Source organism: Diabrotica virgifera, chromosome 7 (genome assembly GCF_917563875.1).
Source record: "Diabrotica virgifera virgifera chromosome 7, PGI_DIABVI_V3a".
Taxonomy (NCBI): domain Eukaryota; kingdom Metazoa; phylum Arthropoda; class Insecta; order Coleoptera; family Chrysomelidae; genus Diabrotica; species Diabrotica virgifera.
The window spans coordinates 248,665,835-248,693,201 of NC_065449.1; the positions used below are offsets into that span (position 1 = coordinate 248,665,835).

General features: G+C 31.4%; 1 protein-coding gene across 2 annotated transcripts in view; it reads left to right on the plus strand.

Annotated features, from left to right (window-relative positions):
- Positions 1-27,367, plus strand: part of LOC114325240 (bumetanide-sensitive sodium-(potassium)-chloride cotransporter) — an 83,096-nt gene that overhangs the window by 35,055 nt on the left and 20,674 nt on the right. For both annotated transcript variants that reach the window (XM_028273240.2, XM_050656608.1), the window contains exons 4-12: positions 8,745-8,907; positions 10,887-10,982; positions 14,644-14,897; positions 18,957-19,071; positions 19,255-19,394; positions 19,501-19,695; positions 23,464-23,695; positions 23,784-23,905; positions 23,966-24,101. In XM_028273240.2, the coding sequence (XP_028129041.2) occupies positions 8,745-8,907; positions 10,887-10,982; positions 14,644-14,897; positions 18,957-19,071; positions 19,255-19,394; positions 19,501-19,695; positions 23,464-23,695; positions 23,784-23,905; positions 23,966-24,101 (1,453 nt within the window). The remainder of the gene's footprint in view (positions 1-8,744; positions 8,908-10,886; positions 10,983-14,643; positions 14,898-18,956; positions 19,072-19,254; positions 19,395-19,500; positions 19,696-23,463; positions 23,696-23,783; positions 23,906-23,965; positions 24,102-27,367) is intronic.

Here is a 27,367-nt window from a genome sequence, read left to right on the forward strand (position 1 = left end):
ATTGTTTATAAATTGTTTATAAGGCTGTGGCTCATAAACTAAAAGAGATAAAAAGAGTGTTTCAAATAAAATTTGTTCGTTGATAAAAACGAAGAAAAAAACGTTTACTAAACTTAAATCCAACAATTAAAACTCAAGATATTGTAAAGTGCACAAGGCAAATTGCAAATTGGCAAATTGCAAACTAAATATTTTTCGAAGCTGTATCGATCGTAACTCGGCTTCTACGCATGCAAATGAGCCTTAGAAGGTTTCATTTTAAAGCTTCATTAATAGGCTTCCAAACAGAGTTTGTTAAATTACTTGATCTTCATTTGTTTTAAAGTTATACCCATTTGAAGTAATTTTCTTAAAAAAATTGTACATTAATTTGTTTATAAGGAATTCAAACAAATTTAAGCTATAAACATTTATACTTTAATTAACAATAATGATAGAAGAGCTCAAAAGAAATATTTTGAGCTTGTTTGGACAAAGGAAAAATGTTTGTAAGTTTATTTTTGGCCAAGATATCGACATTTTAATAGTGCGCTCTGAGGCGCAAGATCGGCTCACCGGGTAAAGGTTCACGCGCTAACTTCTCGATGCAAATTATAATTTCTATGTATATATACGTTATCTTCATTGTTCATTTTTGAAGATCCTAATACAATTTTATCATATAATTCTTATAATTAAATCATCATACTGTAGCTCGAATCACCTTTTCTTCTATTTACTTTGTTTTCTAATTTTTGTACTAAATGAGAAAAAAAACATTAAAAACTAATATTTTAGAAATAGAACCAAAAGTAAGTTGATATTATTTATTAATACTATTTTTACAAACTTTTTGTTTCATGCATCTAAATCGAGATATACGCTGTGAGCTCGTACGTAGAGGGGATATTTACAAATTCGCGAACGCCAGTAGTGATAATTTTGTAAACGTTTACTGGAAATTTGGCATAAATGTCAAAGTGATTAATTTAAAATTAAAATTAAAAACATTAATTATAAACAATATTAGTTGGTCAAAGCTGTGGTATATATTTTTATCTTAAATATACTTACGTTTTAAATACTGAATTTAAGTTTTTTTAATGTTCCGTAATATCTAATTATAAATAATCTATTATAATCTTAGCGCCATCTACAAGATTATTGTCAAAGTATCCGAAGTAAGAAATTGATATTTTATCAATAGAACGTCAAAATGATTAGAAAAATCTTAAAAAAATCGATTACAATTTAATTACTTTTTTGCGTTGTAAATATTAAGCGATAACAATTAAATAATAAATTTAAAAATTACCGGTAAAAGTTGAATTAGTAACCGCTAGGAGCGACACCAGCGAAGCTCAGAGCGTATACAGGGAATCTCAGCTTTTTGACATCATAAGTTCTTAGAGCAATTTTTACAGTTACATGGTGGTACTAAGTCTGTTCTTATAGGCAGTAAAACTTTCTGGGGCTTCAGAGTCTAATTATCTATATGATATAGATATAATCTATATCATATAGATATCCAGTGGATAGTGGATAGTATCCATATAAAGTGGATCCAGTTCTTTTACAGCATCATCCAGGCACGTCAATTGTGTGTATGCCGCCACAATATAAATGCTCGTTTTATATGCAATGATGATGCTGCAAAATAACTCGATCCATTTTTATATGGATTTCACATATTGGCTCATTTGCATGCGTAGAAGCCGAGTTACGATCAAGCGTCGAGTTTCATCAGCGTCGAAAAATACTTGACTGTAAGCCGATGTTGCGCCTCATAGCACGCCATTAAAATATCGATATCTTGACCAAAAATAAACTTACGAACATTTTCTTAAGCTCAAATTATTCCTTTTGAGTTTTTCTATCATTATTGTTAATTAAAGTATAAATGTTTACAGCTCAAATTTACTTGAAACCCTTATAAACAAATTAATGTTACGAACATTTTCTTAAGCTCAAATTATTCCTTTTGAGTTTTTCTATCATTATTGTTAATTAAAGTATAAATGTATACAGCTCAAATTTACTTGAAACCCTTATAAACAAATTAATGTACAATTTTTTAAAGAAAATTATAACTTCAAACGGGTATAACTTTAAAACAAATGAAGATAAAGTAATATAACAAACTTTGTTTGGAAGCTTATTAATGAAGCTTTAAAATGAGACCTTCTAAGGCTCATTTGCATGCGTAGAAGCCGAGTTACGATCGATAAAGCTTCGAAAAATATTTATTTTGCAATTTGCAATTTGCATTGTGTGCAATTTTACAATATCTTGAGTTATAATTGCTGGATTTAAGTTTAGTAAACATCTTTTTCTTTGTTTTTTATTAACGAACAAATTTTATTTCAAACATTCTTTTTTATCTCTTTTAGTTTATGAGCCAGAGCGTTATAAACAATTTATAAACAATTAAATTGTTTATAACAATTTTTTGACCACTCGGATCGAAATCCACCCTCGAAATTCGTAATCAGCAGCCAAAAATACATAAGAAACCGTTGAGTTTGTCCATCAGAATTGAAAAGGACACGGTGACCCCTCTGGTGCCTAGACTACATCCTCTGTGCCTTTACTGAAGGTCGCTAATGCGTCCGTATGCATAAAATATTTTATTATTTTGCCTAGTGGGGCCGCCAAAGTTAGTTCGCTTTGGTATACACCACAGACGGCTCTGAAGACTCTGAAAAGAAGAAACCTAGATCAACCGATAATGGTGGCCCCCGAATCGAATTAAATCTAAAGCTGTTTTTCCTGATTTTACTAAAATTGGCGTGTTTTAAGATTTTTTAAGCCATGAGTTTGTGATATAATGAATTCATTCCATAGATTTTCATCATACTGTATGTATACGTCTATACAGGGTGTTTCATTAATAATTGTCCATATAATAACTGTAGAAACTTTAGCACAAAATACGAAGATTTAACCTAAAACACTTAAATAAAATGTGGTTCCTTACTGAGTTACAGGGTGTTTTATCTAAAAATTTAAAAACTATTTTTGTTCAGCATTTTAAAACTATTCGACGTATCCTTTTCATACTTGGCGGATAGTATAGATACTGTACAAAATTCTAAATTATGTTAAACAAACGTTTCTGGCTATTACCAGAGGCGTACGACGGGGGAAAGCGAATGGTTGACCCTTTCCAAAGTCTACGCCACTGGCAAAATTGCTATTTTAGTTCAATTTTTGTATTCTCCAATACTTTATATGCAAATAATATACTCTTCATTCGTAACGATTAAGTCATTAGTTTTCGAGATTTTTGAAGTTAAAAATGAAACGACACTGTTATTTTGATTAATGTATTGTGTCGCTTCATTTTTAATTTCAAATATCTCGAAAACTAATCATTTTATCGTTACGAATGAAGAGTACGTTATTTTCATAAAAAGTATTGCAAAATCAAAAAATTACACTAAAATAGCAATTTCGTCAGTGGCGTAGAATTTGGGAAGGGTCAACCAGCCACTATCCCTTGTCGTACGCCTCTGGTAGTAGCTAGAAACGGTAATTTATCTTAATTTAGTACGATTCACAGTACCTATACTTCCTGCCAAGTATGATAAGGATACGTCAAATGGTTTTAAAGTACTGGGTACAAATAATTTTTAAATTTTAATCATATGAATCATATCATAAAATAATCAAAATAACTGTGTTGTTTCATATTTAACTTCAAATATCTCGAAAACTAATGACTTTATCGTTACCACTGAAGAGTATATTATTTACGTAGAAAGTATTGGAGAATCTAAAAATGGCACTAAAATAGTAATTCCTCCAGTGGCGTACAATTTGAGAAGGGTCAACCATTCACCATCCCCTGTCGTATGCCTCTGGTAGCAGCTAGAAAAGTTTGTTTATCATAATTTAGTAGGGAGTCTAGTAGTCACACTTTCTGCCAAGTATGGTAGTGATACGTCGAATAGTTTCAAAATGCTGAGCAAAAATAGTTTTTAAATTTTTAGATAAAACACCCTGTAACTCGGTAAGGAACCACATTTTATTTAAGTGATTTAGGTTAAATCTTCGTATTTTGTCCTAAGGTTTCTCCAGTTACTATTTGGACAATTATTAATGAAACACCCTGTATACAACTTAGATAAGACTCGTTTGTTGTTAATTCGCGAACTTATTTTAAGATTAACCTATCGGGTAGAGTGATTAAGAATGAAAATACCTACGACTACACTCACGAAATTATCTTCATTAATTAGAATCGAAGTAATTACACTGACCTTATTGAGTAGATTATCTATTAAAACGGAGTTTGCGAAGAACTTATCTCGATATAGAGACTGGCAGTGGGTTTTAATTAAATTTGAGGGGGAAAGTGGCGAAGAAAAGTTTACCTGACAACAAAACAATGTTTGTTAATTTTTTTTTTATATAAATACAGGTACCTGAATCTTTGAATTCTGGAAGTGTGCATTTTCATATGGTCTAAGTCAAAAAATAGGACTCGCACGCAATTTTTCCCTTGTTGCCATATCTGTTTTAAATTATAGTAGTCGAGGAAATGAAGCTGAAAAAATGGCAAAACCTCGCAATTTCTTCGTCCAGCATCAATTTGTACAAAAATTTGGGATTAGGCTCATTACACCCTCTAGTTCATTTTCTATATTGAGACGTTGTACGCTTTTGGTTTTTTAAGGGTGAAAACTACCCCTAATTGTAAGAAATGATAAAATAACATTTTAAACTTTAATATTGCCAACATTTGGTTCTTATTAGTTACATAATGATTGCTCTATGCTTTAAGGTATACTATCATAATATTTCAACCCTTAAAACCACACTTGTTGGAGCTATACCTATATAAAAAATTTACTTATCCTAAATTAATAATTTCGGCTTGCATCAATTTACATAAAAATTTGGGATTAGGATCATGTCACCCTGTACTTCATATTCTATATCATGCTTAAGGGCGTTGATTATTTTTAGGGGTGAAAACTACCCCTTATTTTCAAAAATTATATAAAAACATGGTAAACTTTAATATGGGTAAAATTTGGTTTTGATTGGTTAAATAATGATTGTTTTATACTTTAGGACAAGGGTCACCAATTAGCGGACCGCGGTCCGCATCCAGACCGTGAGCTACTTTTGTGCGGACCGTCATTAAACTCAGAATATAGCGTTTAGCAATTTTGAAAATATTTGGCCATGAAATTGTATATTATGTTTGACTCAACTTAAGTGTGTGTGCGAAGCCGCTTTATCAAGAATGAACTTTATTAAAAATCGGTACAGATCTCAGCTAACAGATGAATATCTCAACTCCCCAATGAGAATCAGTTGCACCAAACTCACTCCAAACTTCAGACGGGTTGTACATAATAAAAAATGTAATTTTTCTCACTGATAATTTTGTAAAGAATGACAAATTTTCTGATTCGGTTTTTTTTCGTGGATTACTGTTCAAAAATGTCTTCTTAAACAAATCAGAAGGGGCCCGGGATGCCGGGCAAAACAATATTTTTATACAAATTCAAAATTAACTTTTAGCTCCGAAAATTGTATTTAAAAAAAGGTCTCTTGTCATTTTTTTCAAGAGTTGATGGTTTTCGAGTTATAAGCGATTTAAAATCTAAAAAATGTGAAAATACCTACGCATTTTCGAGGTTTGAAAACTCATATGTAAATTATTAGTTTTCAGGTTACCAAGTGCCTATATTGAAGTTTATGAATTCAATTTCATAATTCTAACGAGTAATCGGGACTTACTTCAATATAGACCGTTGTTTTTTAATTGTTAATTATGCGAGTCCACTCGACTTTTAATAGTCGCCGCACATCGCAATTTATGGTGCGTCTCTGTCGCAATTATTATACATATTATAAGTACTTATGCAAAAAATGCCCAACAAATACTTCACATTTATTAAAATTTTAAAATTTATTATTAACATATCATTTTCTTAATGATTTATTTATTTATTCAATTAAGTATTGCCAATGTGCTAATTAAATACGCCAATAAAAATAAACGGTCGAAATTGAAATAAACCCCGATAACTCACCAGAATCTTGAAACTGAATGCTTAAACTTCAATTTAGGCACTTGACAACCACAAAAATAATAATTTACACATGAATTTTCAAGCTTCGAAAATGCTTATTTTCGCATTTTTTAGTTTATAAATCGCTTAAAACTTGAAATCTATCAAGTTTTGAGAAAAATGTCAGAAAATCTTTTTTGTTTAAGATGACCTAAAAATGCAAAAAACGTAAGTATTTCGGGAGCAAAAACGTAATGTTATGGATTTATTAAAAGACTGTTAAAAACAAGTTCTGCCTAAAAATTTCGCACTGCAGTCTTCTGATTTGTTTACCGAATTGTAGCAACCAGAAGGTAGTGTTAACTCCGGACCCCGGAAATGTCAGAGGTTTTCGAAACGGACCCTCAGGAAATATAATTGGTGACCCCTGCTTTAGGATATAATATCATAATATTTCAACCCTTAAAAACCACCCTTAATAACATTACAGTTTTTATAATTAGATATTTTAATAGATCTATACAGAAAAAAAGAGTAGAATTAAAGAATTACAAAAACATAAAAATGTATACCAAAATGTACCAATAAGTTTTTCAATTTAAAAATCTTTTAGTAATATTTTTAATATTTTCAATATTATTAATGTTGCTTTTAGGATTGAAAAACTTCATCTTTCATCTTTTAATTACAAAAACATTTATTTACACAAAAATACGAATTTACAAATGTGCACAAATACAAATAGTTTTTTAGTCATCTTCCAGTATACGAACTAGTTCTGCAGTTCTACGGTATATACATACATTTAAAATTATCCATAAGCGGACTGTCCAAATTTTTCGAAAAAAAAATTCGTTTTATAAACATAGCTCCTTAATTTTTGGCGATAAAATTTTTTTCAAAAATGAATTTGTAGGATTTTTGAAGAGTTATAAGACTGTGCAAACTAAATTCCGTAAGATCCCTTAGTTTTTAATTAGGGTGGGTTTAAAGGGCTCGAATAAGAGGGTGTTTGCTCGTAAATAGAGGTTTTAAACAGCTATATCTCGCTAAATGTTCAATGTAATGAAAATCTATGCACAAGAGAATTTTAGTTATTAAAAAAACTACAATTTAGTAGTCCGACATTTTTTTCGTATCTCCAGTATTTTCGGAGATATTTTGAAGAAAAAGGTGAAAAATGGGAAATTCCAATTTTTCTAAAATTAGTCCTTTTAAATAGGTCAAACTTCTTGGGTGTATTGATAATACAAATATAAAAGGAATTACACAAAGGTGAAGACCAATTTTTTATTAGGAGGGTAGTTAGGGGGTTTTCACTGAAATTTTAATAGAGAAAAGCAGGTACCGACCTTTTTTTATCATAAGTCGCTTTTGTCAGGCTAGAAACTTTTTATTATTTTTTAAAAGGCCTAACTATATACTTGAAAAAAGATAATTTAAGTTTTCCTCGAAAAATGCAAAGTTTTTCCGTTATTTTACTTTGAATATTTCAAATTATGCATTTGATGAAAAAAGTTAACTTTTAACACGCCGTATCTCGGTTTGTATTGGTCTTAAAGATATTACAGAAAAAGAATTTGGTTTGTGTTACCAAAAGATACAATTTTGATATCTACAGTTTTTTGATTAAATGCATATTTTTCTAGGTATTCTCAAAAAATCCTCTAAAAAAGTCGATTTTTTCATCGAAAACTGTTACTTTCAAGCGCGAATAACTCGAAAAATATTAGTTTTACGAAGAAAATGTAAAAAACGTTTTTTTCTTAGAATTACTTTTTACATCGACTTACATGGTTAAAATGTAATAAAATATTCCCGCACCCGAGATGGGGTGGCAACCACCCCCAAGGTTTTAGCGTACAGCGGCATGAAATAGAAAATGATCCTTGGAGTATTCCCTACCTTCTATGAAAATTTCAAGTTAATCCATACTGGACGAAAAAATTGCGAACCAAAATGCTTCATTTCCTCGACTATAGGAAATAATCAGATTTTTTTGACATGCCATTGCTATTACAACGAGCATTTCATTGGTAATAGTGACGATTTCATTAGGTGTATTATATGAAGTCATTATTATATTTGGTGAGATTGAAAATGGTAACCGAAGTCTGTTATAATCATCATCACCAGCCTCTCTCGATTCACTGCTGGACATAGGCATTCCTTGTGTGTCTCCATCTTGGCATTGTGTTGGTGATCTTTCTCTGCTACGGTTGTCGGCTCTTGGTCTCCATTCAACTAGTTTGCGCGAGTCCATCTTCCGTCCTTCATTCTGGCAACGTGTCCAGCCCATTTCCATTTTAAGTTACAGCTTCTTTCAATAACGTCTATGACTTTGGTCTTAACTCGTAGATCTTCGTTTCTAATCCTGTCTCGTAGAGTAGCCCCTATCATTGATCGCTCCTTTCTTCTTTGCGGTACTCTTAGTTTTTGTGCGTTTTTCTTTGTGAGCGATAATGTTTCTCCATATGTCATCACAGGTGACACGCATTGGTCGAAAACTTTTTTCTTCATATTAACTGGAATGTCACTCTTAAAGACGTTCCTAAGAGCTCCGTATGCTGCCCTTTCTTGTATTATTCTTCTGTATACTTCGTTTGTTTGATTGTCCTTACCTATCTTAATTTCGTTAACCAGATATAATGTCACTAATACCCCTGAGTATTTGATCTCACAGAAATTACATAAAAAAAAACCTCACCCATCGGTAAATAAAATAATATGTTTTAGGACCAAAGGGGCTCAACAGGGCCACTTAATGGGAAAATAATCGAAAGCAAAGGTCAATTAAAATTTGGATGGATTCAAGGGGTGCTAATAAGATGCCTGTTAAATATTTGGGGTGTTATGCTGTTTCTTCGTCTGACGTGGGTCGTAGGACAAGCAGGAATTGGTAAGGAAATCAAAAATTTTATTTATTTAGTATATGGATCATTTACAATACGATATTTAAAGGTAACTTCTTCTTCTTGAAGTCTCCCAATCGGAAGTTGGATATCATCATCACTATCTTTACTATATCTACTGCTGCTCTGAAGAGTTCTATAGAACTGCATTTAAACCAGTCCCTTAAATTCTTCAACCAAGACACTCTTCTTCTACCTATACTCCTTCTGCCTCTTATATTTCCTTTTATTATCAGTTTTAACATATCATATCGCTGTCCTCTCATTACGTATCCCAGATATTGTAACTTTCTTATGTTTATTGTGTTTATTATTTCGCATTCTTTGCCCATTTCTTGCAATAATTTCGTTTTCTTCTGTGTCCATGCTATTCTAAGCATCCTTCTGTAACACCACATTTTAAATGATTGTAGTTTATTTATGTGTTCTTGCTTCAATGTCCAGATTTCAAGTCTATATTGAAGTATCGAGAACACGTAGCATCTCAAAGCTCTTACTCTCAGTTCTAAACTAAAGTCTTTGTTTCAGAGAATTGTTTTCATTTTTACAAACGCATTTCTTGCTATTTCTATCCTGGTCCTTCTTTCCGTTGTTTGATCGTTTTTCTCTGAAATCCAGGTTCCTAGGTATTTGTATTTATCAACCCTTTCTATCGGTACATTTCCCAAATGTATGCTTGTTTGTATGTTTGATTTCTTTGTTATTATCATGTATTTGGTCTTTTTCATGTTCATTTTTAGTCCATATTCTTCACAGAAACTATTTGTTTTGTTTAGTAGCAATTGGAGTTGTTTAGTAAAAGGTAACACAGATGGCAAATAAAACAATTGGTAACAAAAAAGTAATTATAAAGAACATTGTGACTTTTAGACGTTTTAGTGGACTTTCCGCAATACCTCATCGGTACAGTACAGTACATAATGTCTTCGTCTTCTTAAGGTGCCGTCTCCTTTCGAAGGTTGGCGATTATCATGACTATATTAATATTCAGTTTATAGCTGCTTTAACCCCTTCGGTACGGTGATACACCCGTGTGCATCATGCTTGACTGTCCGCTCAGTAAGGTGATGCACACGGGTGCATCATGAGTTTTCGTTCGCCATATACGGCAGTGCCACCATCTGCATCATATTTCAGGTATTTTTGTTCCGTCCGAATTACCTTATTCAAATCTAAAAGTGGGGAAACCACGCCCAAAAGTGGATGATGCCCAGAAGGAGATTAGATTTAGTTAATTTGATTGGTGATAAGCTTGTTTGGATGTGTGACTGATGGGATTATGTGGGAGGTGAAGTTACTGTGCTGCTGTTTACAACTTACCTTACCTTTGCAAGATAATTCGGATGGAATTTCCCAGATTAGGAGACTGGGATGATATAAAGCACAAAATAATCTGGGGAATTCCATCCGAATTATCTTGTTTATCTTTTTTAATAATTTTTGTTTAAAATGATATTTTATGGATAAAATTTAATTTAACTCACATACTATGTAGAATAATAAATTTAATAAAAATAGTTTTATTTCTAAAATTAGTGTTATTATTACATTAACTTTAATTAATTGTAGTGTGATACTGTATTATTTTAACCGACCGCGTCGAATCCGTATATTGGAGCCGACTTGCCGAATGACGGTCCGGCACGAAGGGGTTAAAAAAGATGATTAGACGAGCACTACACTGTTCTCTGAGATTGCGCAGCAATGACATTCATCACTTTTCAACGCTACGCTTTCCTAAAATCATTCCCTTCATGGTATTCTGCAGAAGATGGTATTTTGTTCTTCCCATCTCTGTTCTGGACAGAAAATCAGAGAGGAGGCAGTTAACTAAATGAGGAAAACTTTGGGATCTATCCATCCATGGTTTCCAAAGATTTAGCAACGCTTTATATATTTTTTATTGTTTGCTTGATTTAAAAAATGAGTAAACATTTTAATTTCATTATTATTTCACCTTTTCTAGGACAGTCTATTGTACTAATATTGACTACAACAGTAGTAACGTCAATAACGGCGCTTTCAATGTCAGCGATAAGCACAAATGGCGTTATAAAAGGGGGTAAGTACCAATTAATTGTATGTCACATGTCACACTTCAAAGTAGAAGTTTAAAAAAAAATGATTCGAATAGTAAATAGACAGTTTGGTTTCGCTTTGCTTCAGAGGTGTGCACGCAGCTCCACTGAGGACGTCGTAAGACAGAAACAGCTGTCTGGAGATTGTGTATCGCGTCTGAATCGAAACGAAACATAAACTGTTACTCTAGGGCAACAAGTTAGAAATAGACCATGTTTGGGACACTCAAAGATCCAGGTAGCTGACTACTTTTTTAGTTATTGTATACCTATAGGATGAAAACCTACCTGTTTCCTGCCTAGAGTTCGCGTCTGTTTTTTAATTATTAACAATTTAGTGCAAAAATCGCGATTTTTTCGATTTTTTGCACCCCATTCAAAAGCTAAATAGTTGACATAAAATTACAAAATTTAATTTTTTAGAACATTAAAAAACCTTTAAAATGCCTATTTTTGAAAGTTAAAAAGTTAATTTGTTGCTACGCAAACTGCAAAATAAGTGAAAATCGTTATTTTTTAATAACTTTTACTAAAACTACCTGTGCTGGTAAACTGGAACTTTATTGTTTCACCCAAAGTTGGGTATTGGGGTACTTAACAAACCCTCAAAATTTGAGACCGATCCATTAATTAGTTTAAGAGTTATTCTAATTGTTTATCCCAGAGACCTTTATTTTGCAATAACATTAGACATAAAATAATGAAGATAGGGCAATTCTGCGTATGCCAAATGAAAGTAGAAAACTGATACTATCAAAATGTACTAAAAAACAGTAAAAAAATTATCTAATGTAGTCAAAAATCCTAATGCCAAATTTGTAAAATTTTGTAGTTTAAAAACATTTAGAATAACTTTAAAAATATTGTCCGTAGCAAAAGTCATTTTACATATTAGAAAAGCTGGTATTTTACACGAATTTTTAAAAATATAGTTCAATTGGTGACTACTCGTGGTAAGTGAAGGTGGAGCTGGGAGCCGACAAATGCACGAGTTCATAAACTAAAAAAAAAAAGCAACTTAAAACTACTATCATTGTCTATATCTCGGGATCTACTGAATATATTTTGATCGTTCTTTTTTTAAATTTGTATGTAATTTTTTTGCACATTACAAATATGCAATTTGTCTAGACATTTATTAATTAATAAACAGTCTGAAATCCATGATTTTAATCTTACTATCCCTATTAATCATAGAAAAAGTTAAGGTATACTTTAATAAATAAATTATCTTCAATAAATAATTATCTAATAAAAATCATTTATTTATTAAAGTGTACTTTAACTTTTTCTGTGATCATTAATGATACTATGATTAAAAAAATAGATTTCTGTAAAAAAAATATTTTTCAAGAATTGTTTAAACAGATTGGACTGTTTATTAATTAATAAATTTATAAACAAATTGCATATTTGTAATGTACGTAAAAATTACATACCAATTAAAAAAAGAAAGATCAAAATCAATTGAGTTGATCCGGAGATAGAGCAAATTATATTCGTTTGAAATTGCTTTTTCGGTATTTTAACTCTCTGGATTTGTAGGTTCCCCTAGTAATCGTTTGCACTACATTTTTGAAAAATCGTAGAGGGTGCTGTGAAGGTAGGTATAATGTTTGTGTAAATTTTTTAAGAAAAAATACAAATCCCTTTCTTTAAAATGGCATTAATGAGATTCCTTAATTATTTTGAGCCCAGGCTAATTTTTTTTATTAGAAAATTTGTGTTAAAATAGTACCTTTTCGAATATATAAAAAGATTGTTTCTACGGACATTTTTAAAGTTATTCTAAATGTTTATAAACTACAAAATTTTAAAAATTTGGCATTAAGATTTTTGACTATGTTAATTATTTTTTTTATATTTTTTTTAATACATTTTGATACTATCACTCTTCTACTTTCATTTGGCATACTCAGAATTGCTCTATCTTCATTATTTTCTGTCTTATCTTATTGCAAAATAAAGGTCTCTGGGATAAACAAATATAATATCTCTTAAACTAATTAAAGGATCGCTCTCAAATTTTGAAGGTTTGTTAAGTAGGTACCCCAATATCCAACTTTGGGTGAAACACTAAAGTTCTAAGGTAGTTTTAGTAAAATTTATTAACAAATAACGATTTTCACTTATTTTGCAGTTTGCGTAGCAACAAATTAACTTTTTAACTTTCAAAAATCGGCATTTTGAAGGTTTTTCAATGTTCTAAAAAACTGAATTTTGTAATTTTATGTCAACTATTTAGTTTTTGAATGGAGTGCAAAAACTCGAAAAAATCGCGATTTTGGCACTAAATTGTTAATAATTAAAAAACGGACGCGAACTCTAGGCAGGAAACAGATAGGTTTCACCCTATAGGTCTACAATAACTAAAAAAGTAGTCAACTACCTGGATCTTTCAGTGTCCCGAGGAAATCCTTATTACCCTGGACTGTCTTTCATTTTCACTTTTATCTTTACTCAGATTTTAAGTATTAGGAACTTTCTTTCGGACCGTTTGCTAGACGAATGAAAGCGGAATGTGACTGCATATTGTAGAGACCTTTTCGCTTTCTTTATTGGTCGTCTCTTGACTTATAAATTATAAAGGTCAGAGATTAAGGATGTTACCAGAAAGGGGTTCCAATAAGAAAAGTTTCAGATTTAAATAATTATTTATTATTATTTTAACAATGAATTTTGTATTATGTTGTCTTTTCTTCCTCAAATGTTCATTAGTTTGAGTTTTTCTATTTAAATTTTTTTTGTTACACATTATCAAACCAATATCTCTGTTATTCTAGCTTTGACTTTCAGATTCGACACAAAGTATAAAAATACATATTAAACAAACAATATAAAATAAATATTAAATCAGGTATTTATTGTTAATACTTGGAAAACGTAAATCAAAACTTATTGTCCTATTATTTTAAATATTAGTACGCAGTTTTTAGTTATTTTTACATCGCCATTATTAGCAATATCTTTTATTGTCGCAGACCTTGAAAATTGTGGATCATACTAGTTGTTTATACAAGGTGGGGCAAAAGTAATTACCCCATGTTCTTTTGCTGTATTTTTTTATGAAAAACCACTAGAATAGATTTGATGAAATAAATATTGTAATTTATTCCATCAAGTCGACAAAATGATATCGCCACCAGAGTTGATGACATTGAGTCTGAAACTCATTGACGTACAGCCGCAATTTAAAAAACCCGTAAAAAGAAGTCTAGAAGGCTTAAATCGGGTGATCTGACTGGCCAGTACAAATCACCAAAACTCGAGAATATCTTAACCATCTAGGTAATCATGGCTCCGTAGTACCGCCGTCCACAGCCGTTGTTTGGCTTGCAACGTTTTCAAAGAAGCACACCACGCAGTAACTTCAAGAGCGGGTGTTTTGTGACCCCCCCCCCCCCGGTTGTCAGCCAATTATGTTATCTCGACCTGTAAACTTTGTTTAAAAGATTAAAAGTCAGATAGTTTAGTCGACCTCCAGCATTCATCTGTCTATTTCTCTACGAATACTTTCTCCATCTGCTTGCTTTCTGCGCTAACGGGTAAGAGAGTTACTCATAGTCTTGACGAGTAATACTACCTAAATATTTTTTCATCTATTCTCCACCTAATAAATAACAATTATTTATCTACAATTTTAAGGTGGAACGTACTACATGATATCACGAAGTCTGGGTCCAGAATTTGGCGGTTCGATCGGCCTAATCTTTTCATTGGCCAATGCCGTAGCCTGCGCTATGTACGTCGTGGGTTTCTGTGAATCCCTGCAAGATCTGTTGGAAGTGTACCACCTAAAAATCATAGATGGCGACGTACATGACGTCAGGATCATTGGAAGCATCACTATTGTGGTTTTAACAGTCATAGTGGTGTTCGGGATGGAGTGGGAAGCAAAAGTAAGTTGGGGCGGGGGGGAATAAAAAAATGTTAAAAAACAGTAAAATCCTGTATAAAAGGTATATTTAAAAGCCCTCAAAAGGGCCACATCAATATCACATAACTAGTTTTCGACTGGTTTACCAGTCATCATCAGTGCTTACCTAAAATGAATATAACCTGATAAAAAGGCAAAGATGTTGAAATTTTGACTAGGGTTAAAAAATAGTCGGTTATACTCACGTTCAATGTACATGCTAACCACATTGCACGTGAGTATAACCGACTATTTTTTAACCCTAGTCAAAATTTCGACATCTTTCCCTTTTTATAAGGTTATATTCATTTTAGGTAAGCACTGATGATGACTGGTAAACCAGTCGAAAACTAGTTATGTGATATTGATGTGAGCCCTTTTGAGGGTTTTTTAAATATACCTTTTATACAGGATTTTACTGTTTTTTTGTATTACATGGTATACAGCCAACTGCAGGAAAACTTTTTCCTTGTGGATTTTTAAAAAAATGTTATTTATTATTTTTTTATATTTGCTTGTAGTACGTTCTTTAAAGGTAAAATATTGCAAAACCTCTAAATTTGAAAGAACCGCTTGGATTAACATGAAATTTGGCATACACATAGCTAAAAAGTCAAAGAAAAAAAGTGATATTGTGCCGATATGTGCTTTTGCCCTAGGGGTAAGTTTCACCCCCTTTTGGAGGTGAAAAATATATGTTCGAAATAAGTCCGGAAATGGACTAATTCTAAGCAACTTTTGTTCTATAAAGTTTTTTCACTAAGTTAATACTTTTCGAGTTATTTGCGAGTGAATATGTTAATTTTTCTACAAAATAACCAAGTTTTCTGACAGTTTTTCGCAAATAACTCAAAAAGTAAGTATTTGGTCGAAAAAAAATTTGTATCAAAAATATAGCATGTAAAAAAGTGAAAAACATGGTGAATATAAATTAGGTCACTATACCTAGTATAAGCAGAGTTACAGCTAATGAAAAATAGGTTTATATTCGTCAAATTTCAAATCGAATATTTTAACGTGCCATAACCAAAAAACGAAGCACTTTTTTGGGGAAAACTTATTTTAACTTTTTTAAAGTGTTTATCATAATATATCATCCGGTGATATCACAATGATATCACCGGATATCATAACATTCATTAAAATAGGACGGCTGCGTTGGATGGGACATGTAGAAAGAATGGAAGAAGGCGAAATACCAAACAAAATATTCAAACAGATGCCAGTTGGAAAAAGAACAAGAGGAAGACCGAAGCTGAGATATTTAGAACAAATAGAAAATTATATAAAAACTTTAAAAATAAAAAACTGGAGAAAAAAAGCACGAAACAGATCAGAGTGGAGAAGAATCCTGGAACAGGCCAAGACCCAGAAAGGGCTGTCGAGCCAATGATGATGATTAAAGTGTTTAAAAAATGCTTATTTTTGTTTTTAAAAAAAAATTTTTAGCGTCAAAAGTAAACAAGTTACGCTCAAAATAAAGTTGGTCCCTTTTTTTTGGTAAGAAATCGGGAAAATCACCCTCTAATTAGCATTTCAAATGAACTTAATTTTTACCACTTCACAAGTTTTTTACTCGAATATGTATTGATCATATGATCTGTAAGCTTCATCGGTTCAAAGTCCTTATTTTTGAAAGAGCTGTAGTTAAAAGGGCTTGAAGTCACTTATCACGAGTGTATGAAAATTTAGAAACACCCAATCTTAACCAATTTTTGTCTTACAGAAAAACAAAAAAAGTACAAAATATTCAGAAAAGTAAAGCCGACTTTTTTATTGTTTAAGATTTTTGGTATCTCTAACAATTTTTAAGTTATTTTGAAAAAAACATTTTTTTCAAAATTAAAATTTTTAAAAATTTTACTTTAAAACCAATCTTTTTCAAAAATAAGCACTTTAAATCGATGAAACTTACAGATCATATAAACACAACATAAGTAAAGTAACTTGTGAAGCGGTAACGATTAATTTCATTTAAGTTGCTAATTGGGGGGTGATCTTCCCGATTTTTTTTTTGCCAAAACAAAAGGGACCAACTTTATTTTGAGCGTAACTTGCTTACATTTTATGCTAGAAATTTTTTTATAAAAACAGAAATAAAGCTTTTTTTATACACTTTAAAAAAGTTGTAATGTGTTTTCCCCAAGAATGCTTCATTATTTGGATATTTCACATTGAATTATTCTATTTGGAATTTTTCGAATATGAACCTATTTTTCATTAGCTATAACTGTGCTTTTGCTAGGTATAGAGACCTAATATACAGGGTGAGGCAAATAAAGGGCCTATATAAATATCTCGAGAACTAAAGGCAACAGAATCATAAAAATTTGAATTAAGGGGTTTTGAAGAGTCATTTATTTAATGAAAATATTTTCATCTATTTGCTACTTCCGGTTGTACCGGAAGTTTCTTATAACTTCGTTTTTTTAAATGGGATACCCTGTATATTTTTACATTTTTGGATTGTCTTCGATGTCTTCTTTCTTAAAATATGAGGTTTTGTAATGTTATACAAGGTATTTTAAAAGATAATTACGTTTTTGTATTAATTTCGTAGCAACATTCACACCCTGTAGAATTGTAGTAGTTTGACATATAAAACTCTACTCACGTTCAAATTATTTTTAATATAGTCTACTATTGTTAAGAATCATTAGTATAGCTAAATTTTTAATTTTAGTATACAGGGTTTGTCGAAACTCGGAATGAGTATTTTCTGAGTTTTCTTAAATGGAACACCCTGTATTTTAGTATTGTAATGAAATGATATTTTATGATACTTTTTTATTTCTTAAGCATTCCCTATACTTAACTGCTTTAATTTGTGCTTAATTGTTAATCGCACCAACAATCTTAACTACGTAGGTATTTTGATAGCTAAACCATTATTGGTAATTTTAAGGATCAGTCTGGATTAATATGTATTTATTTCTGAAAAATTATTTGTGATTGAATTTTTTACTGCCAACCTAATAAAATTTTACGTATTTTTTGTTGCAATTAATGTTTAGCTTGAATCACCAATAACTCACAAACTAAAGCAATTAGGTATAGGGAATACTTATAAAATAAAAAAGTACTATGAAATATCATTTCATTACAATACTAAAATACAGGGCGTTCCATTTAAGAAAACTCAGAAAATATTCATTCCGAGTTTCGACCAACCCTGTATACTACAATTTCAAAATTAGCTATACTTATGATTCTTAACAATAGTAGACTATATTAAAAATCACTGGAACGTAAGCAGAGTTTTTAATGTTAAACTGTTACAATTCTACAGGATGTGAATATTGCTACGAAATTAATAAAAAAACGTAACTATCTTTTAAAATACCCTGTATAATATTACAAAACCTCATATTTTAAAAAAGAGGATATTGAGGAGAATCCAAAAATGTAAAAATATACAGGGTGTCCCATTTAAAAAAAAAGGAAGTTATAAGCAACTTCCGGTATAACCGGAAGTTGCAAAGAGAAAAATAATTTCATTTAATAGATCATCCTGCAAAACCTCTACATTCTAATTTTCATGATTCTGTTGCCTTTAGTTCTCGAGATATTTCTAATAGGCCAGTTATCTGCCTCACCCTATATATACCGGTTTTTTCACTTTTTTATAGGCTATAGTTTTGCTAAGAATATTTTTTCGACAAAATACTCACGTTTTGAGTTATTTGCGAAACCCCGTCTAAAAACGTGGTTATTTTGTTGAAAAATGAACATATTCACTTGCAAATAACTCGAAAAGTATTGATTTGGTGAAAAAACTCTATAGAATAAAAGTTGCTTAAAATTAGTCAGTTTATCCATATCGGGACTTATCTTGGACATATATTTTTTCACCCCCGAGATGGGGTGAAAGTCACCCCCAGGGCAAAAGCACACATCGGCACAATATCACTTTTTTCTTTGACATGTTAGCTATGCGTACCTATGCCAAATTTCATGTCAATCCAAGCGGTTCTTTAAAATTTACAGCAAAAACCGTGAAATAATGAATGTTAGAATATATGTTGATCAGAATCTGTTTTAGGCACAATTTGGTCTGCTGGTGATCCTGGTGGTAGCTATTTTAGATTATTGCATTGGTTCGTTTATTGGTCCAAGGTCGCTCGAAGCTAGAGCGAAGGGTTATGTAGGCTATAACGGTAAGTAAAAATAAAAGGGACACTAAAAATTGTAAGCATTACCAATCATCTTGTTCTGGAAATGTTCATGTAATGATACACACTATGCGGGAGTCTGGCTTCCTATGTAAGAATTTAGTTGCAACATTTTCTTCTTCTCTTTTATAAAAAGTTATCGTTTACTAATTACTGTTCAAATTTTAGCTACCCTAGCATACCACAACTTGTTTTCTGACTATAGATTGTCAGAAGGTGTTTCACACAATTTCTTCAGCGTTTTTGCTATATTTTTCCCCGCCGCCACTGGTATTTTAGCAGGAGCTAATATATCTGGTGATCTAAAGGTAAATCTATAAATAATACATCAAATATGCAACATTAATGGTATACAATATAAAGTTTAACTGACTAATATTGTGTTTATTAATTATTATTATTTGCTGTTTTTAGGATCCTTCCTCGTCTATTCCCAAAGGAACTCTGTTGTCTATATTAATAACATCTATAACTTATATCTTAATGGCAGTAATAGCTGGTTGTACTGTTCTCAGGGACGCCACTGGTAACATAACAGACTATGCAAATGGCAGTTGGCCTTTGTGTCATCCTGGTGAATGCAAATATGGTTTACACAACAATTTTCAGGTAAATATTAAACTGAAAGCAAATTTTGTAGTAAACACAAAAATAAAAACAGCGAAAAAATCGTAGAAATGTTGTATAACATATCTCCCTGTCTTCCATGAATATCAGGCAAAGAAAATACACTGACCGGCACGAAAAACGGGCACCCCACAAAATGGGTCATTTTGATGTCTCTAATTTCCTGAACCTGTTGTCCTATTTAAGTTATTGAAGTTATACTTCTTTAGGCGCGATTGAGAGTTAGTCCATTCTTTCACGGTTTTTGCTCTAAATTTTAAAGAACCGCTTGGATTGACATGAAGTTTGGCATGTGTATAGCTTACATGTCAAAGAAAAAAAGTGATATTGTGCCGATGTGTGCTTTTGCCCTGGGGGTGAAGAAATATATGTGTAAAATAAGTCCGGAAATGGGTAAACTGCCTAATTTTAAGTAACTTTTGTTCTATAGAGCTTTTTCGCCAAGTCAACACTTTTCGAGTTATTTGCGAGTGGATAATATGTTCATTTTTCAACAAAATAACCACATTTTTAGAAGATTTTTCGCAAATAACTCAAAAAGTCAGTATTTTGTCGAAAAAAACGTTCTTAGCAAAAATATAGCTCATAAAAAAGTTAAAAAAAAATGGTGTACGCGTTAGGTCTCTGGATCTCGTAGAACCAGAGTTATAGCCAATGAAAAATAGATTCATATTCACCAAATTTCAAATAGAATATTTCGACGTGGAATATCCAAAAAATTAAGCACTTTTTGGGGAAAACCCATTATAACTTTTTTAAAGTGTTTAAAAAAAGCTTTATTTCTGTTTTTACAAAAAGTTTCTAGCATTAAATTAAAGCAAATTACGCTCAAAATAAAGCAGGTCCCTTTTGTTTTTGCAAAAAAAAATCGGGAAGACCACCCCCTAATTAGCAACTTAAATGAAATTAAGCGTTACCGCTTCACAAATTATTTTACTTATGTTGTGTTTATATGATCTGTAAGTTTCATCGATTCAAAGTGCTTATTTTTGAAAAAATTTGGTTTCAAAGTAAAATTTTGAAAAATTTAAATTTTGAAAAATATGCTTTTCTTCAAAATAACTTAAAAATTGTTAGATATACCAAAAATCTCGAAAAACAAAAAAGTCAGATTTGCTTTTCTGAAAATGATGTATTTTTTTGTTTTTCTGTTAGACAAAAATTGATTAAGATTTGGTGTTTCTAAATTTGCATTCATCCGTGATCAGTGACTAGTTCAACCCCTTTTAACTACAGCCATTTCAATAATAAGGACTTTGAACCGATGAAACTTACAGATCATATAAACAATATATACACGAGTCAAGAAACTTGTGAAGTCGTAATGATTAAGCTCATTTAAGATACTAATTAGGGGGTGATTTTCTCGATTTTTTTACCAAAACCAAAAGGGACTAACTTTATTTTGAGCGTAACTTGTTTAATTTTGATGCTAGAAATTTTTTTTATAAAACAATAATGAAGCTTTTTTTAAACACTTTAAATAAATTGTAATGAGTTTTCCCCGAAATGTGCTTCATTTTTGATTATTTCACGTTAAAGTATTCCATTTGGAATTTGACGAATATGAACCTATTTTTCATTAGCTATATCTCTGCTTCTACTAGGTGTAGAGACGTGATGTATACACCTTTTTTTAAATTTTTACAGGCTATATTTTTGCTAAGAATGTTTTTTCGACAAAATACTTACTATTTGAGTTATTTGCGAAAAACCGTCTAAAAGCATGGTTATTTTGTTGAAAAATGAACATATTCACTGCCAAATAACTCGAAAAGTATTGACTTAGTGAAAAAACTCTATGGAACAAAAGTTACTTAAAATTAGCCAGTTTATCCATTTCCTGACTTTCTTTGGAAGAATATTTTTCACCCCCAAGAGGGGGTGAAAACCACCCCCAGGGCAAAAGCCCATATCGGCACAATATCACTTTTTTTCTTTGACTTGTTATCTATCTGTATGCCAAATTTCATGTCAATCCAAGCGGTTCTTTAAAATTTAGAGGTTTTGCAATATTTTACCGTTAAAGAACGGACTAAGTGAATTTTTATTATTCTGCGCGCACGCGCACACAGACAGTATCGACTTATATCTTTCAATTTATGTAGATATGTATCAGCGCAACTAAGGTGCAAAACGAATATATTAGTGTTTTTAGTAAATATATTTATTATAATTGTTGTGTCTTTATATTTGTCTTCCTCGGGAGTAAGCTAATACGTAATATTAAAACATTTTTATTTTATACTTTACTTGATCTATTTGTCACCGTGATTGTAATTATGTCCGAGGAGCGATGTAAACAGAGCCGTGGTAGATCATTGGTAGAGCATTCGACTAGAGATCGAAAGGTCCCGCGTTCGAATCCGCACAATTCATATTTCTTTTTTTATTATTTTTGGTATTGTTTTCATAAAAATTTTTTGAAAGTAGTAAGTATTAAAATTAGTTTAATATTTAAATAAAATACAAATAAACTTTTTAAAGTATATTTATTTCGTTGAAATCACACAATAGAAGTATAACTTCTTACGTGCGTACAAAGTAAACACACATTCTTTTTTTTTAATATGTTATAGCCTTATTCTTTAACAATATCGCTGTAATAATATTGTTGCTAGACAGATAAATTGTCATTGTATACCGGGTGTACCAATCAAACTGTGTTATTTTCTTAAAGTTCACCGCACCCTGTGGAATATTCTAGCATTTATAAAATACTGAAATTAAAACAGAACTATAGCCTCAGGTTTTTTTAACATTATGTTTTTTGATTCATTCACTTATGTTGGATAATAAAAACTTAGGTACTTTAACAACTAGCCATGTTCTTCATCAGCTTCTAAATAAGTGAGACAAACTTTAAGGCGTAATTCTGCATGAAAAAATAATGACCGTTTGCTTTATAAACATATGCCCGCAAATCCTTCGTTTCTGAGATACGGGATGTTAAATTTTTTCTTACAAATTGACGATTTATTTATTGCTCTAAAACCGGTTGAGATATGCAAATGACATTTGGTAGGTTTTAAGAGGTAGTTATTGCGCATTTTTTGACATACAATTAAGAATTTTATATTCACCATTGGCGTGCATACGCCATCTACATTTTAAAGGCTCTGATCTTACTTCTATCGATTTTATTTTGAGAGTCAATGTTTCAGCTCCCTATGTATCACCTCACCTCATCTCTGAACATTAAGCTATTTGGAAGTTCTGAGCTTAAGGCGCTTTTGATATACTGCCACGTTTGATTGTATCTGCGTATTCAGTTTCAACGACACCACAGACATGCATCTCTACGTTGACTGTTTGAGCATTGTATTCTGACTAAACTATGTGTATGGTAGATACACATCGGCAATTATCATAGCTATTCGGATTTTAGAGACGCATGCTCTGAAAATGCTCTCATTTAACACAGCCATGATATTCTAGTCTTACTATGCTTTCTTGTGAGCACTATTCCTTTTTCTCTGACAGCATCCATAACAAAGTTACTTTGTGGTACTTCGTCAGTTGCTTAAGAGGCTGTCTGACCTCCCTTCTTTACATATACATGTGAGAAGGATTGCTCTTGAAAGTATCTTTAGAGTGCCTACTTTAGTCTTTAGGGAACGGGCTCAGTTTATGAGTTTACGTTGCATTGTCCAAAGCATTGATAATTTCATGAAATAAATGCTTTTTTTTTGTGTTCAGCCAAAAACATTAATGAGTGGCAATACTTTGATGGAAATACTAATATTTTAGGTAGTGGAGCTAGTGTCCTGGGTAGGGCCCATTATTTACGCTGGCTGCTTTGCTGCTGCTCTATCTTCGGCTCTAGCGTCTTTAGTATCTGCACCCAAGGTTTTCCAAGCTTTGTGCAAAGACAAGCTGTACCCATGGATACTTTGGTTCGCAAAAGGTTATGGAAACAACAACGAACCGTTAAGAGGATACGTTTTAACGTTTATCATAGCTGTAGCTTTCATATTGATCGGTAAGAACACTTTTTCCATTCGTTATGAACGTTTAATGGTGTTTCAAAATAATTGTATATAATTGAAGAATTGTTTGTTGTGTTTTAGGTGAACTAAACTTGATCGCGCCTCTAATTTCAAACTTCTTCTTAGCGGCCTATGCGCTGATCAACTTTTCTACCTTTCATGCATCTTTGGCCAAACCAGTAGGCTGGAGACCAACATTCAAGGTATATTGGTATGCAACATAAGTACAGCAACATAAGTTTATGACATAACTAATGTTTTAGTATTACAATATGTGGCTCAGTCTGCTGGGAGCTATGCTCTGTGTAGTTGTGATGTTTCTGATATCCTGGATAACAGCATTATTGACAATTGCAGCAGTTCTGTCACTCTATTTGATCGTAGCTTATAGAAAACCAGGTAATAGTCTTTACCTTTAATAATAATATAATAATTTTTAATAAAAAATTACTTGAAATATATTGTTAACGTTCAAATGCAAAAAAAAACAAATAGATGACAGGTGCAGCTGACTATAAGAAACGGTACGATTCAGTAGGAAATATTCTTCATCAAGAGATAGCTAACAAACTATGACTTCTCTCCAAACCAACCATTTCTCTTATTATTAATACTTTTGTGACGGTATGCTTGAAAGTGATAACCACAAGTACGCTTCGAGTCTAATATTAGCGTATCTAAGATACTTCACTCGCCAGATTTAGAAGTATACCACTTAAGTCGATCTTAAGAATACCTATGACTCGATACCTAGATCTAAGCTATTATTCCAGGGTAATAAGGACCTTAAAACTTTAGTGTTTCACCCAAAGTTGGATATTGGGGTACTTAAGAAACCCTCAAAATTTGAGACCGATCCATTAATTAGTTTAAGAGTTATTCTATTTGTTTATCCCAGAGACCTTTATTTTGCAATAAGATAAGACAGAAAATAATGAAGATAGAGCAATTCTGAGTATGCCAAATGAAAGTAGAAGAGTGATAATATCAAAATGTATTAAAAAAAATAATAATTAACATAGTCAAAAATGCTAATGACAAATTTTTAAAATTTTGTAGTTTATAAACATTTAGAATAACTTCAAAAATGTTGTCCGTAGAAACAATCTTTTTATATATTCGAAACGATAGTATTTTAACACGAATTTTCAAATAAAAAAAATTTAGCCTGGGCTCATTTAGGTCATATGTTTTTTTTTTAATTCACAGCTAATTTGTTTATAATAATTAAGGAATCTCATTAATGCCATTTTAAAGAATGGGATTTGTATTTTTTCTTAAAAAATTTGTACAAACATTATACCTTCACAGCACCCTCTACGATTTTTCAAAAATGTAGTGCAAACGATTACTAGGGCGAACCTACAAATCCAGCGAGTTAAAATACCGAAAAAGCAATTTCAAACGAATATAATTTGCTGTATCTCCGGATCATCTCAATGGATTTTGATCTTTCTTTTTTTAATTGGTATGTAATTTTTACGTACATTACAAATATGCAATTTGTTTATAAATTTATTAATTAATAAACAGTCTAATTTGTTTAAACAATTCTTGATAAAATATTTTTTTACAAAAATCTATTTTTTTAATCATACTTAGTATCATTAATGATCACAGAAAAAGTTAAAGTACACTTTAATAAATAAATGATTTTTATTAGATAATTATTTATTGAAGATAATTTATTTATTAAAGTATACCTTAACTTTTTCTATGATTAATAGGGATAGTATGATTAAAATCATGTATTTTTGGGAAAAAATAATTTTTTCAAAAATTGTTTAAACAAATTAGACTGTTTATTAATTAATAAAATGTCTAGACAAATTGCATATTTGTAATGTCTAGACAAATTGCATATTTGTAATGTACAGAAAAATTACATAGATATTAAAAAATAACGATCAAAATATATTCAGTAGATCCCGAGATATAGAAAATGATAGTAGTTTTAAGTTGCCTTTTTTAATTCGTGCATTTGTCGGCTCCCAGGCTCCCCCTTCACTTACCACGACTAGTCACCAATTGAACTACATTTTTAAAAATTCGTGTAAAATACCAGCTTTTCTAATATGTAAAATGACTTTTTCTACGGACACTATTTTTAAAGTTATTCTAAATGTTTTTAAACTACAAAATTTCACAAATTTGGCATTAGAATTTTTGACTATATTAGATAATTTTTTTATCGTTTTTTAGTGCATTTTGATAGTATCAGTTTTCTACTTTCATTTGGCATATGCAGAATTGCCCTATCTTCATTATTTTCTGTCTTATGTTATTGCAAAATAAAGGTCTCTGGGATAAACAATTAGAATAACTCTTAAACTAATTAATGGATCGGTCTCAAATTTTGAGGGTTTGTTAAGTACCCCAATACCCAACTTTGGGTGAAACACTAGAGTTCTAAGGTAGTTTTAGTAAAAGTTATTAACAAATAACGATTTTCACTTATTTTGCAGTTTGCGTAGCAACAAATTAACTTTTTAACTTTCAAAAACCGGCATTGTGAAGGTTTTTTAATGTTCTAAAAAATTAAATTTTGTAATTTTATGTCAACTATTTAGCTTTTGAATGGGGTGCAAAAAATCGAAAAAATCGCGATTTTTGCACTAAATTGTTAATAATTAAAAAACGGACGCGAACTCTAGGCAGGAAACAGGCAGGTTTCCTTCCTATTGGTTTACAATAACTAAAAAAGTAGTCAGCTACCTGGATCTTTGAGTGTCCCGAACATGGTCTATTTCTAGCTTATTACCCTGGAGTGTGTGGGAAGCAATGGAAGAAATAGAAGTTCCAGGAATATTAATAAAAAGCACTCTACAAGAATAACAAAGTCGCTATCAAAACGGGCAATAGGATATGCAGTCCTTTTAAGACGACAAAGAGACGGCTATAGAGCTGCTCCACATTTCCTAACCTGTTAAAAATATTCCTGGAAAAAAACCCTAAAATCTTGGAAATAAAAGTGCGAAGGAATGGGCATACCAGTAAGAAACAAATACCTATAAGAATACCCTAAGTTCTGCTGACGACCAAATAGTGGTCGTACAAGTGAAGATGACCTCAGCTTTAGGATGTGAAAACTGGAACAGGAATATACAAAGAATGGAATGTAAGAGAGAAGATGACCTGAGCTTTATGATGTGAAAACTGGAACGGGAATATACAAAAAATGGAAACCTAAATAAAACCGAATACCTAACAACGGAGAATACAGAAATAAAACAGCTAGAAATAGACGAAGGTAAACAGATCAAAGGAACAGAGAAGTACAAGTATTTAGATTTTATAATATTAAACAAAGGAACAACTGAAGAAGATATAAACAGTAGACAAGAATAAACAAGAGATTGCATACGAAAATTGAACAGTATAAAAACAAAAAGAAGAATATATAACACCAAAACAAGAAGAATTCTGACTTATGGGTGTGAAAATTTGATAATAAATAAGAGAAACAAAAACAAAATAAGAGCAACAGTGGTGGAATTCCTAAGGAGAAGCTGTAAGGTAACAAGAAGAGATAGAATAAATAACATAAGAGATTAAGAAAAGAATGGGAACGAACTCAGATATAATAGACTACATAGAATAGAAGAGATTAACTTGGTATGGACATATCAGAAGAGCAGACAATAAACGTTGGATAAACAGAATAA